Source organism: Stenella coeruleoalba (assembly GCF_951394435.1).
Source record: "Stenella coeruleoalba genome assembly, chromosome: X".
In the NCBI taxonomy this organism is placed as follows: Eukaryota; Metazoa; Chordata; class Mammalia; order Artiodactyla; family Delphinidae; genus Stenella; species Stenella coeruleoalba.
In genome coordinates this window covers 9,244,174-9,259,254 of record NC_137152.1, presented here as the reverse complement: position 1 = coordinate 9,259,254, position 15,081 = coordinate 9,244,174, and the positions used below count along the sequence as shown (strand labels likewise).

The 15,081-nt window shown below is 40.3% G+C and overlaps 1 protein-coding gene across 1 annotated transcript in view; it reads right to left on the bottom strand.

The window, feature by feature from the left end:
* Positions 1-15,081, bottom strand: part of FRMPD4 (FERM and PDZ domain containing 4) — an 852,755-nt gene that overhangs the window by 765,017 nt on the left and 72,657 nt on the right. The window contains exon 5 of the mRNA XM_079910629.1: positions 8,028-8,157. Within this exon, the coding sequence (XP_079766755.1) occupies positions 8,028-8,082 (55 nt within the window). The 5' untranslated portion in view covers positions 8,083-8,157. The remainder of the gene's footprint in view (positions 1-8,027; positions 8,158-15,081) is intronic.

Sequence of the window (15,081 nt, the reverse complement as noted above, 5' to 3'; positions counted from 1 at the left end):
GGAAAGAGTCTGGACCTGCCTAAGAGGCAAGAGACTTTTTCTTCCCTCTTTGTTTCCTGGTGCCCGAGGAGAGGGGATTAAGAGCGCTGCTTAAAGGAGCTCCAGAGAAGGGCACGAGCCACGGCTAAAAGCGCGGACTCCAGAGACGGGCATGAGACGCTAAGGCCACTGCTGCCGCCACCAAGAAGCCTGTGTGCGAGCACAGGTCACTATCCACACCCCCCTTCCGGGGAGCCTGTGCAGCCCGCCACTGCCCGGGTCCCGGGATCCAGGGACAACTCGCCCGGAAGAACGCACGGCGCGCCTCTGGCTGGTTCAACGTCACGCCGGCCTCTGCCGCTGCAGGCCCGCCCCGCACTCCGTGCCCCTCCCTCCCCCCCCCCCCCCCGGCCTGAGTGAGCCAGTGCCCCCGAATGAGCGGCTCCTTTAACCCCGTCCTGTCTGAGCGAAGAACAGACGCCCTCCGGCGACCTACACGCAGAGGCAGGGCCAAATCCAAAGCTGAGCCCCTGGGAGCTGTGAGAACAAAGAAGAGAAAGGGAAATCTCTCCCAGCAGCCTCAGGAGCAGGGGATTAAAGCTCCACAATCAACTTGATGCACCTGCATCTGTGGAATACCTGAATAGACAACGAGTCATCCCAAATTAAGGAGGTGGACTTTGAGAGGAAGATTTATGATTTTTTTCCCCTTTTCCTCTTTTTGTGAGTGTGTATGTGTATGCTTCTGTGTGAGATTTTGTCTGTATAGCTTTGCTTCCACCATTTGTCCTAGGGTTCTATCTGTCCATTTTTTGTTTTTCTTTTTAATTTTTTCCTTAATAATTATTTTTTATTTTAATAACTTTATTTTATCTTTTTTCTTTCTTTATTTCTTTCCCTCCCTCCCACCTTTAGACAAGGAATCATCCAAAACTGAGGAGGTGGACTTTGAGAGCAACATTTATGATTTTTTCCCCTTTTCCTCTTTTTGTGAGTGTGTATGCTTCTGTGTGAGATTTTGTCTGTATAGCTTTGCTTCCACCATTGGTTCCAGGGTTCTATCCATCGGTTGTTTTTTTTTTTTTTTAATTTTTTTCTTTTTTTCTCTTAAAAATTTTCTTATTTTAATAACTTTATTATATTTTATCTTATTTTATTTTACTTTATCTTCCTTCTTTCTTTTTTTCCTTCCTTCCCTCCTTCCCTCCTTCCTTCCTTCCTTCCTCCCTCCCTCCCTCCTTTCTTTCTACTTCTATTAATTCTTTCTTTCTACTTTTTCTCCCTTTTATTCTGAGCCGTGTGGATGAAGGCTCTTGGTGCTGCAGCCAGCAGTCAGTGCTGTGCCTCTGAGGTGGGAGAGCCAACTTCAGGATACTGGTCCACAAGAGACCTCCCAGCTCCACATAATATCAAATGGCGAAAATCTCCCAGAGATCTCCATCTCAACACCAGCACCCAGCTTCACTCAACGACCAGCAAGCTACAGTGCTGGACATCCTATGCCAAACAACTAGCAAAACAGGAACACAACCCCACCCATTAGCAGAGAGGCTGCCTAAAATCATAATAAGTCCACAGACACACCAAAACACACCACCAGAGGTGGACCTGCCCGCCAGAAAGACAAGATCCAGCCTCATGCACCAGAACACAGCCACTGGTCCCCTCCACCAGGAAGCCTACACAGCCCACTGTACCAACCTTAGCCACTGGGGAAGACACCAAAAACAACGGGAACTACGAACATGCAGCCTGCAAAAAGGAGACCCCAAACACAGTAAGATAAGCAAAATGAGAAGACAGAAAAATGCACAGCAGATGAAGGAGCAAGATAAAAACCCACCAGACCTAACAAATGAAGAGGAAATAGGCAGTCTACCTGAAAAAGAATTCAGAATAATGATAGTAAAGATGATCCAAAATCTTGGAAATAGAATGGACAAAATGCAAGAAACATCTAACAAGGACCTAGAAGAACTAAAGATGAAACAAGCAACAATGAACAACACAATAAATGAAATGAAAAACACTCTAGATGGGATCAATAGCAGAATAACTGAGGCAGAAGAACGGATAAGTGACCTGGAAGATAAAATAGTGGAAATAACTACTGCAGAGCAGAATAAAGAAAAAAGAATGAAAAGAACTGAGGACAGTCTCAGAGACCTCTGGGACAACATTAAACGCACCAACATTCGCATTACAGGGGTTCCAGAAGAAGAAGAGAAAAAGAAAGGGACTGAGAAAATATTTGAAGAGATTATAGTTGAAAAATTCCCTAATATGGGAAAGGAAATAGTTAATCAAGTCCAGGAAGCACAGAGAGTCCCATACAGGATAAATCCAAGGAGAAACACGCCAAGACACATATTAATCAAACTGTCAAAAATTAAATACAAAGAAAGCATATTAAAAGCAGCAAGGGAAAAACAACAAATAACACACAAGGGAATCCCCATAAGGTTAACAGCTGATCTTTCAGCAGAAACTCTGCAAGCCAGAAGGGACTGGCAGGACATATTTAAAGTGATGAAGGAGAAAAACCTGCAACCAAGATTACTCTACCCAGCAAGGATCTCATTCAGATTTGATGGAGAAATTAAAACCTTTACAGACAAGCAAAAGCTGAGAGAGTTCAGCACCACCAAACCAGCTTTACAACAAATGCTAAAGAAACTTCTCTAGTCAAGAAACACAAGAGAAGGAAAAGACCTACAATAACAAACCCAAAACAATTAAGAAAATGGGAATAGGAACATACATATCGATAATTACCTTAAATGTAAATGGACTAAATGCTCCCACCAAAAGACACAGATTGGCTGAATGGATACAAAAACAAGACCCTTATATTTGCTGTCTACAAGAGACCCACTTCAGACCTAGAGACACATACAGACTGAAAGTAAGGGGATGGAAAAAGATATTCCATGCAAATGGAAACCAAAAGAAAGCTGGAGTAGCAATTCTCATATCAGACAAAATAGACTTTAAAATAAGGACTATTAGAAGAGACAAAGAAGGACACTACAAAATGATCAAGGGATCGATCCAAGAAGAAGATATAACAATTGTAAATATTTATGCACCCAACATAGGAGCACCTCAATACATAAGGCAAATACTAACAGCCATAAAAGGGGAAATCGACAGTAACACATTCATAGTAGGGGACTTTAACACCCCACTTTCACCAATAGACAGATCATCCAAATGAAAATAAATAAGGAAACACAAGCTTTAAATGATACATTAAACAAGATGGACTTAATTGATATTTATAGGACATTCCATCCAAAAACAACAGAATACACATTTTTCTCAAGTGCTCATGGAACATTCTCCAGGATAGATCATATCTTCGGTCACAAATAAAGCCTTGGTAAACTTAATAAAATTGAAATTGTATCAAGTATCTTTTCCGACCACAACGCCATGAGACTAGATATCAATTACAGGAAAAGATCTGTAAAAAATACAAACACATGGAGGCTAAACAATACACTACTTAATAACGAAGTGATCACTGAAGAAATCAAAGAGGAAATAAAAAAATACCTAGAAACAAATGACAATGGAGACAGGACGACCCAAAATCTATGGGATGCGGCCAAAGCAGTTCTAAGAGGGAAGTTTATAGCAATACAATCCTACCTTAAGAAACTGGAAACATCTCGAACAAACAACCTAACCTTGCACCTAAAGCAATTAGAGAAAGAAGAACAAAAATACCCCAAAGTTAGCAGAAGGAAAGAAAGCATAAAAATCAGATCAGAAATAAATGAAAAAGAAATGAAGGAAACGATAGCAAAGATCAATAAAACTAAAAGCTGGTTCTTTCAGAAGATAAACAAAATTGATAAACCATTAGCCAGACTCATCAAGAAAAAAAGGGAGAAGACTCAAATCAATAGAATTAGAAATGAAAAAGGAGAAGTAACAACTGACACTGCAGAAATACAAAAGATCATGAGAGATTACTACAAGCAACTCTATGCCAATAAAATGGACAATCTGGAAGAAATGGACAAATTCTTAGAAATGCACAACCTGCCAAGACTGAATCAGGAAGAAATAGAAAATATGAACAGACCAATCACAAGCACTGAAATTGAAACTGTGATTAAAAATCTTCCAAAAAACAAAAGCCCAGGACCAGATGGCTTCACAGGCGAATTCGATCAACCATTTAGAGAAGAGCTAACACCTATCCTTCTCAAACTCTTCCAAAATATAGCAGAGGGAGGAACACTCCCAAACTCTTCTTCGAGGCCACCATCACCCTGATACCAAAACCAGACAAGGATGTCACAAAGAAAGAAAACTATAGGCCAATATCACTGATGAACATAGATGCCAAAATCCTCAACAAAATACTAGCAAACAGAATCCAACAACATATTAAGAGGATCATACACCATGATCAAGTGGGATTTATCCCAGAGATGCAAGGATTCTTCAATATACGCGAATCAATCAACGTGATACACCATATTAAAAAACTGAAGGAGAAAAGCCATATGATCATCTCAATAGATGCAGAGAAAGCGTTTGACAGAATTCAACACCCATTTATGATAAAAACCTTGCAGAAAGTAGGCATAGAGGGAACTTTCCTCAACATAATAAAGGCCATATATGACAAACCCACAGCTAACATTGTCCTCAATGGTGAAAAACTGAAAGCCTTTCCACTAAGACCAGGAACAAGACAAGGTTGCCCACTCTCACCACTCTTATTCAACATAGTTTTGGAAGTTTTAGCCACAGCAATCAGAGAAGAAAAGGAAATAAAAGGAATCCAAATCGGAAAAGAAGAAGTAAAGCTGTCACTGTTTGCGGATGACATGATACTATACATAGAGAATCCTAAAGATGCTACCAGAAAACTACTAGAGCTAATCAATGAATTTGGTAAAGTAGCAGGATACAAAATTAATGCACAGAAATCTCTGGCATTCCTATACACTAATGATGAAAAGTCTGAAAGTGAAATCAAGAAAACACTCCCATTTACCATTGCAACAAAAAGAATAAAATATCTAGGAATAAACCTACCTAAGGAGACAAAAGACCTGTATGCAGAAAATTATAAGACACTGATGAAAGAAATTAAAGATGATACAAACAGATGGAGAGATATACCATGTTCTTGGATTGGAAGAATCAACACTGTGAAAAGGACTCTACTACCCAAAGGAATCTACAGATTCAATGCAATCCCTATCAAACTACCACTGGCATTTTTTACAGAACTAGAACAAAAAATTTCACAATTTGTTTGGAAACACAAAAGACCCCGAATAGCCAAAGCAATCTTGAGAACGAAAAAAGGAGCTGGAGGAATCAGGCTCCCTGACTTCAGACTATACTACAAAGCTACAGTAATCAAGACAGTATGGTACTGGCACAAAAACAGAAAGATAGATCAATGGAACAGGATAGAAAGCCCAGAGATAAACCCACGCACATATGGTCACCTTATCTTTGATAAAGGAGGCAGGAATGTACAGTGGAGAAAGGACAGCCTCTTCAATAAGTGGTGCTGGGAAAACTGGACAGATACCTGTAAAAGTATGAGATTAGATCACTCCCTAACACCATACACAAAAATAAGCTCAAAATGGATTAAAGACCTAAATGTAAGGCCAGAAACTATCAAACTCTTAGAGGAAAACATAGGCAGAACACTCTATGACATAAATCACAGCAAGATCCTTTCTGACCCACCTCCTAAAGTAATGGAAATAAAAACAAAAATAAACAAATGGGACCTAATGAAACTTCAAAGCTTCTGCACAGCAAAGGAAACCATAAACAAGACCAAAAGACAACCCTCAGAATGGGAGAAAATATTTGCAAATGAAGCAACTGACAAAGGATTAATCTCCAAAATTTATAAGCAGCTCATGCAGCTCAATAACAAAAAAACAAACAACCCAATCCAAAAATGGGCAGAAGACCTAAATAGACATTTCTGCAAAAAAGATATACAGACTGCCAACAAACACATGAAAGAATGCTCAACATCATTAATCATTAGAGAAATGCAAATCAAAACTACAATGAGATATCATCTCACACCAGTCAGAATGGCCATCATCAAAAAATCTAGAAACAATAAATGCTGGAGAGGGTGTGGAGAAAACGGAACCCTCTTGCACTGTTGGTGGGAATGTAAATTGATACAGCCACTGTGGAGAACAGTATGGAGGTTCCTTAAAAAACTACAAATAGAACTACCATATGACCCAGCAATCCCACTACTGGGCATATTCCCTGAGAAAACCATAATTCTAAAAGAGTCATGTACCAAAATGTTCTTTGCAGCTCTATTTACAATAGCCTGGAGATGGAAACAACCTAAGTGTCCATCATCGGATGAATGGATAAAGACGATGTGGCACATATATACAATGGAATATTACTCAGCCATAAAAAGAAACGAAATTGAGCTATTTGTAATGAGGTGGATAGACCTAGAGTCTGTCATACAGAGTGAAGTCAGTCAGAAAGAGAAAGACAAATACCATATGCTAACACATATATATGGAATTTAAGAAAAAAAAATGTCATGAAGAACGTAGGGGTAAGACAGGAATAAAGACACAGACCTACTAGAGAATGGACTTGAGGATATGGGGAGGGGGAAGGGTAAGCTGTGACAAAGCGAGAGAGAGTCATGGACATATACACACTAACAAACGTAAGGCAGATAGCTAGTGGGAAGCAGCCACATAGCACAGGGAGATCAGCTCGGTGCTTTGTGACCACCTGGAGGGGTGGGATAGGGAGGGTGGGAGGGAGGGAGACGCAAGAGGGCAGAGATATGGGAACATATGTATATGTATAACTGAGTCACTTTGTTATAAAGCAGAAACTAACACACCATTGTAAAGCAATTATACTCCAATAAAGATGTTAAAAAAATTAAAAATAAAAAGAAATTGGAGTATATATACAACATGGAGTACTATTCAGCTATAAAAAAGAATGAAATCTTGCCATTTGTAACACAGATGGACCTTGAGGGCAATAAGTTGGCAAAAAAAAAAGGAAGAAAAAAATAATATGTGTATCTATGTGTACATACATGCATGAATTTAAATAAATACATATGTATATATGTTTATACATATATGGCTTTGAATACTATATGAGTATATTATATAATACATACAATATAGCACACACACACACACACACACACACACACACACACAGAGAATTCTAAAGTCTTGACTCCTGGTAGTTAGTGTGATCCCCAGCCACCCGGCAGAGTTCAGCCTCTGGCACTCTGATAGAGGGAAAGGCAGAGGCAGAGAAGGAGCAGGAAGCACACGGCTGGGGTAGGAGGAAGACCAGACGAGTGTGGCATCCTGGAAGCCCAGAGGAAGCAGGGAAGGTGTGGCAGATGAGAGGAGACCATTGCTGGTACACATGGCTCCCCTCTGCACTCTACCAGAGGCTCAAAGAGTGGTCATCCCAGGAGACCTGGGCGGAGAGAGCCAGATGGGCTTACTAGTCACCTGTGATTGGGGGTGTAGCCCTATATCTCCCCAGCACATGGATTTGTACACTCTCAGTGTTCCATCCTGCAGAATAATGCAGCCAACAGTTCTTCCCAACGCCACTTACCACGGGAGTGGGAGTGTCATACCTTGCCAAGCTGGTTTAACACAGTGTTCAGGCCAGGTGGCCTTCACATGGCCAGACATTCACTGTGGGTGGCTGGGAAGAGGCAAGGACTGGAAAGAAACTCCCAGAAGAGTTCAAATACAGGAAGCATTTGTCATTTATTGCTGGCAAAAACCGGACTAGCTAGCCAGCCCAGCCCACCTCCCCACACCCTCGCCATTCTTCTTTGTTGTCGAGAGAAAAAAAGAATCAAGTCACATTTTCAGCTCATGAATAAGAAAACAATATCACCCTAATGATGTTTGCAAGAAGAAGAAAAGAATCTTGCGTCAGATCAGCACTGCTGTCTTGGCCACTTTCTGTTTCCATAGCCACTAGGTCAACTTTGAAAATGATTAATAAACACTCACCTGTATTTTTCAAAGATGAAGATGAAAGGGAAGGGCAGGGTTTGAAATCTTGCATTTTATGTTCCACTCTCTGGGTAAAGTTAAGTTACTAAGTCACTTATTTTTTTCTCTTGGTCTCGTTTCCATCCACCTATGAGACAAATGATATCTCGTTTAGACTATCTTCCTTGCACAAAACGCGCTATGCATTTTTAAAGAACAGTGTGATTCACTGAGTTTTACTCATTGGCAAGAATACTTCTTCTGGGAACACCACGGATGTTCTTTAGACTTTTCTACCTCGACCACCCTCAATTTAAATAATGACTAACTTTATGAAACTACTGAGAACAATGAATTATAAGGTTTCTTTCACATTTTTCTGCACAAGAACAAACATTTACTAGAGAAAAACCCATTTTACTATAAGCAGAAGTCAATATTGCCAACAAAATCCAAGAGCAGTAAGGTCGATGGAAAGTATCCATTAAACCCCTTCCAATTTTGGAATGCATCTTTGTGCTCAGGGGCTTAGCAGATGAATGGAAGTCTTCATGGATAAATGAGGCACCAATTTTCTAGAATATTCCCAGAGCAATAAAACAATGACAGGACAGTTTTACATGTAAAGACAAGAGGCCTGAATGGTTTTGCATTTGCTAAATAACCCCTCAGTCACTCAGAAGGAAGCGCATGCTTTCCACAAAGGATACTAAACGCTCCTATTCTCCCAATGTGCAGGCGAATCAAAACCACTGGCCATTTCCTCCTTCCCTTCTACTCACTGGGTTCAAAGTCTTGGCTTACTCTCACGAGCATAGATCCTCTAGGTGGCTTCCTCTGTCCTTGCCCCCCAGTGTGCCTGGTCGCCCCTTTAGTGCTGCCGATGCAATGCCCTTCAAGTGCCCTCAGTCAGCACCCAGCCTCCTGTTGCTGCCTCATCCCTTCACTCTTGTTAACTTTCTGAGCAGTCTTACTTTATTTGTTGCATGTAGTCCCGGTATAAGTTATTTTCACAGATGCATATAACGTGTGCGAGTGGCCAAGGCCGCAGCATGTGTGGGAATCCAGTTTTCCCTCCTCTGCTTCTGCCCGGCAGACTATTGTCTCCTCCCGTTAATAGCACCTGCAGCAAAGTCACAGCCTAAAGTTGTGACAGTACCGTGATATCCAAGGCAACCAACGGCAAGTTCCTAAACACACAATTATTTCAATGCAAGACAAAGCATAACACAAAGCTGAGGAACAGGTGCATGCTTTAACATATGTCTTTATTAATATTGATATTATTAATATTAAACTGAGTTAAAGTAATTTCTGGGTATCATAAGAGTTCTTTCACAAATTATACAAAGAAGGAGCAGTATAAATTACGAAATTGTATGGCCATGTCGTAATTCCTGATAAAATGTATCAAAAGGATACTGAGGGAAAAAAATTAGTGGAGAAAAGAATTTTAAAGCTGTCTTTGTCAGAGACTTAAGACACCAGTTCTGAGTCAGAAGCACAGAACTAGAGGCCCAAATTATTATTATTCATTATTTTGAGTTTACATTGAATTAACTAGAGTTCAAATAATGTTTTCTTTAGTCATATATAATATATACAATTTTAGCCATAGTATATGACTGAAATACGAAATAATCTGTATCACCATTCTTGTAACAAGTCAAAAACTTTGTGACTCCCCACCACCAACACGCAGGGTAGCCTAGGGGGTGCTATAGACCTCCATAATCTTCACCAGTCCCACCGAAGTCTCCTCAGATACCCATGAAATCGAAACAAAAGCAACGTGCTCGCCATACAAACACCTCTTCAAGACAATCTCCCAAGCCATACACCTCCAACCAGGTTGCCACCCTTAAACACTTTGAGTTAGTCCTGGTCCTAAGTCAAGATGAGATTAAATGTATAAAGATTTTATTAGTGAAAATGCTTGTGCAAAGAGAAATACGGATGGAGCCAGGCAAGGCTAAGAGAGCTGACACACCCATCTTCTCATGGGTGGAAACATCCCAGACTCCCTTAATGTCTAAGGAAGGTTCAGTAAAGCTGTCTGGGAGTTCTTGAGCCAAGGTCAACTGACAAAGGAGTTTGTGTCTCCTGGAACAGCATGCCTTAGTATCCCCAGCCTGCTCAGTCATTGTTGGGGAGCGGCCCCTGAGAAGCAAGATCCACAGTGGATTCCGCACTGTAGGGCTGGGGCCCTGGGACAGCTGTTGCACAGTGTAGGAAGGTCTATGAGGCACATTCTGAGGGCTAATGCACCACTCCTACACAGAAATTAAAAAGTTTGTACTTATACAATAAATCTTGAGCCTCACATCCAACTTTTCCCTGCTCTCTACCTAACCCATGTGCAAACAATTTCTAGCACTTCATTTCTGACACCTTTACAGTAATCTAAGTACCACCTTCATCTGCATATGAGCCCCACAGCTGACCAAAATGCTTTCCCTCATGCTTTTTCCTCCTTCTAATACTTTCTCCATCTCAAACCCTCTTTCCAAGACCCTACCCACTCTATTAGGTTCATATGAAAGGCCAATCAAGTGCTAAGACTATCCTCGACATTCTTTTGCTCCCACCTCACCTGCTCAAGCCAACCCCAGTAGACAGGTTCTCTCTCCCATCTAGGAACCTTCATGGGACTTCCCCTACTTAGACATCAGCATTTAGGGTATTAAGCACTACCAATGGCTTTAGTTGTTAGAAGTTTTATCGCCATAGCAAACCGCTGGAAGGACTGCACATATTTCAAATTTGTATTCCTGTAATATTATGCAACTAGTAAACTGAATGAATGAATGAAACACCAATTCCGGCCTGGTGCATATCTATCAACCCAGGCCTAAAAGTAAAGCTAAAAGACCTTCTTTATTCCTTGCCTTCTTATTTTCACGTTTGTGCTGATTTTTAAAAAATTTTATAAGATAGAAACTATTAAACCTAAAGTAATATTGATTCTAACAGTTGAGGCAAAAAACCCCAAAGACCTGGAAGAGGATAGCTACAGTTATAGAGAAATCCACTCAGTAAAATTAGCTGACAGAGGAAGTTGACCCGGTAAATGACTATTTTGTGAGAGGTTTAAATATAGGATCCTGTTAAATTAATTAAACAAGGCCATTAGACGGAGGTGGCCATAATGCCGTAGAAGCCCACGTAAGCAAACTGAAATCTAAGCTTGTAAATGCGTCAAGGTTATGAAATCAAAATGCTAAGAATGACCAATCACAAACAGCCAACTAGGCTTGAAGCCACAGCCAATTAATAATTTACTGACTTTGCTTTTGGATGGTCTCTATATGTCTTTCCCCCGGCTCCTGTCAGAGAAGCACCCCTAACCACTTCTGATGTGGCCCTGCCCGATTCAAACTGATTTTTGCTCAGAAGAACTCTAAGAATTTTTAATATGCCTCAGTTTATCTTTTAATAGTTCTGATGTCAGAACAGGGAACCAAAGGAGCCCCCAGGAGCACTGAGCAAACAAGCAGAGGTACCTGTGAAGCCCCTTGACCGGCTGCCTGCTCGCTGCCTCAGGAGGTGGGCGAGTCCGTCTCGGAGGCTGGATCCCAGCTCCGGCGTTTACGTTATGAGCTTTCGGACTTCGAGGGTTTCTTTTTCCAGACTAGGTCCAGAAACTGGCCAGAATTGGACTTTTTCCGACTTAGAAACCGAACCGGTTCCGGGGACGAACTGTGTCCAACTTACAAACGGGACGAGGACCAGGACGACTTAGAAAACGGACCAGGTCCGATGACAAACTCGGTCCGTCCGACTTTGAAACTGGACCCGGTGCAGAACAAAGTGGTTCCGCCTTAGAAACCGAAATGGGTCTGGGGACGGACTGGGTCCAACTCAGAAACCGGACCTAGTCCAGGACACACTGGGTTTGACCTAGAAACCAGACTGGGTCCAGTATGAGGCCTCAGGTGAATAAAATTTTGTTTTAAGGTTAACCTTACCAAAGATAATCCTGAATTACAGTGGCCACAGTGGAGAACTTTTAACCACCTGAGATAACCTTATCCCCTTACGAGGTGCCCTAGAGGAAAGGGGTCTCAGCCAGGCACTCACTCTGAAGGGTAGAGGGAAAGTTATTCTTCCTCCTCTACAGTTTCTAGTGACCAGGATGAGACCTACTGGGACACCCCACTCACTCCGAATCCTGCAGACGGCATCCTGGGAAAACTGGCAGAAGCCTGGCAAAAGGGTAAGAATTCTTACCAAGGTCAGCTCTCCAAAATCTGTGGAGCCTGGTCGAGAGAGGAAGGGAAAATTTCACGTTGTCCCTTCCTTTCCAGTGTTTCTACATTGGCAGGAAAACACATTGGTTATCAATCCTTTCCCTCCCAGGAACAGCTACTGCCTTCTTGTTTGTCTCATTTTGTGCCCTGAGAACTTGCCTGGGCAACTGTCAGGTTGGGGACCTCAAACATATAACCAGACAGAAATACCGACTGTTGCCAGCTGTCAGAGGAAGTAAGTCTCTCTTTCCTTTGGTTATTTTTGGGAGTGGCTCTCCATCTCGAGAGGGTAGTATTTTTTGCACCCTCTCTGAGAACCCCTCTTGTAGCCATGGGATAGTTCAATATGCTGGGAATATTTACTGTTTGACCAGCTGAAACCGGACAAGATACTCAAAAAGGTTTGTTTTTTTTTTTTTTCTAAAGTAGCCCTATGGTCAGAAGTTGGCCAAATTGGAAGCTAATATTCAGAGCCTGATAGGAACGATTTTAAGGCCTTCTACCCAAGCAGTATGCACCTAAAGGGAAAGAAAAACATTCTGAAGCCACGGTGGAAGCGTTTACTAAAACATCCCAAAGACACAGAGCTAGAAATCTACAATGTAAAAATCTTTTGATTCCCATCTTAGTCGAAGATCTTCTCCCTGATGTAAAGAAGCAAATTGAGGCTAGTGTAGTTGTATGGCTGGGTCAAAGTCTAGATGTCATTCAGATTGCAACCCAATTCTTTGAGGAATTGAAACCAACTGTACTTGTCTTACAAACTGTGACTTTACAATAACAGAAATGCGGCTCTAGGAACAATTCAAAGCCCAACCATCCTTTTTACCAATCCCCAAACCTCCCCTATTCATACCAAAAGGCTTGCAGATACTCTAAAAAATCTGATTTAAATAGTAAAAGCCCTTCTTGGAGAAACTTACATCCTTTCTATGTGCCTTTGAGATATAAATATTCTACCTGGTCTTCTCTAGGAACCCAGAGCCATCTCATAAAATGCAAACTTCAGGGAGATAATTCTTATCAGAAAGAAGCAGCAGCAGCAGCAGCAGCTATGTGGAACTTAGGTGAATGACAAATCTTACAAGTTTTTTCCACAAATATTAATAAAAGCTTTAGCCATCTGAGCAGGTAACCTTAACTAACTCTATCTGCCAGAAAAAATTTTGATCCAGTCATTCTTTCATAAACTATTAAGTTTTGCGTTGTTGTATCTATCTCATGGCTAAATTTTTTAAACAAAAGCTATGAGAGCTCTGGGTCTGTCTGTATGTTTATGTATATATGTGATAGATGTGTGATATTCTTCTACCTTCAGATGGTATAGCCAAAATCAATTTTTAAAGAGCTATATTTAATAGGCTTAAAAACAAACTTTTATATAAATCAAGTATATGCTCACAAATATAGAAACCAACTCAAATGTTTTTCAATTGCACATGACCTAGGATAATCTTTGGTAAATGAAAGCTAGTTTAAGTTTGCTGGTTAAATTAAAACAGGCATGTCTTTAGATTTGTTAGCAGTAAGTAGAATACTTTTACCCTATCTAGGTTAACCAAAGTCAAATAAGCTCGTGTAATCTCTGTTACATAATTTGTCAGCAAGAAGGGTAACTTAAGATGATGGCTGGCTGTTCAATGTCTCATGAAATTTTCACGAGTAATCTAAACATAAATTGTTAAGAACAATCAACTTAAAGAGATGTAAGCAACATAAAAGTTTATAAATGCACTTTTCAACAATAATCACGCTTTATGGTATGTCTACTTAAAAATAGTTTCCACAGCCACTAAGGAGAACAGTATGGAGGTTCTGTGAAAAACTAAAAATAGAGTTACCATATGATCCAGCAATCCCACTCCTGGGCATATATCTAAAGAAAACTCTACCTTGAAAAGATACATGGACCCCAATGTTCATAACAGCACTATTTACAGGAGCCAAGACATGGAAACAACCTAAGTGCCCACTGACAGATGAATGGATAAAGAAGATGTGGTACATCTTCTTTACAATGTAATACTACTCAGCCATAAAAAGGAATGAAATAATGCCATTTGCAGCAACATGGATGGACCTAGAGATCATCATACTAAGTGAAGTAACTCAGAAAGAGAAGGACAAATATCATATGATATTGCTTATATGTGCAATCTAAAATATGATGCAAATGAAATTATTTACAAAACAGAAACAGACTCACAGAGATAGAAAACAAACTTATGGTTACCAAAGGGGAAAGGGAGGGGAGGGATAAATTAGGAGTCTGGGATTAACAGATACACACTACTAAATATAAAATAGATAAACAACAAGGTCCTACTGTATAGCACAGGGAATAATGGAAAAGAATCTGAAAAAGTATTTATATATATATATATATCAATACAGATATATATATAGATAGATAGATATGAATCACTTTGCTAAACACTAGAAACTAACACAACATTGTAAACCAACTATACATCAATAAAATAAATAGTTTCCAAAATATTTTTGGTAACTTAAAACCTTAAAGTTGGATGAGGTAAGTTAAATGATGGCTATTCATTGAACATCTAGATCATTTCCAAGTAAGATAAAATACTGCAACATTAATTACTGAACATAGGTTTATCTACTTTTGGTTTTCTTTTGCAGAGGAACTGAAGATATTTGGTTCTATCAGTAAACATGTTTTGTGCCACACTGAAAAACTACTAAGAGGATGAATATACTTCTAGAAACTGTGAAAGGTGTTTATAAATTTGCCAATCCACAGAATGCTAGTGTAACAGACAGTCCACACTGATTACTTCTTTGTTTTCCCTAGGAAT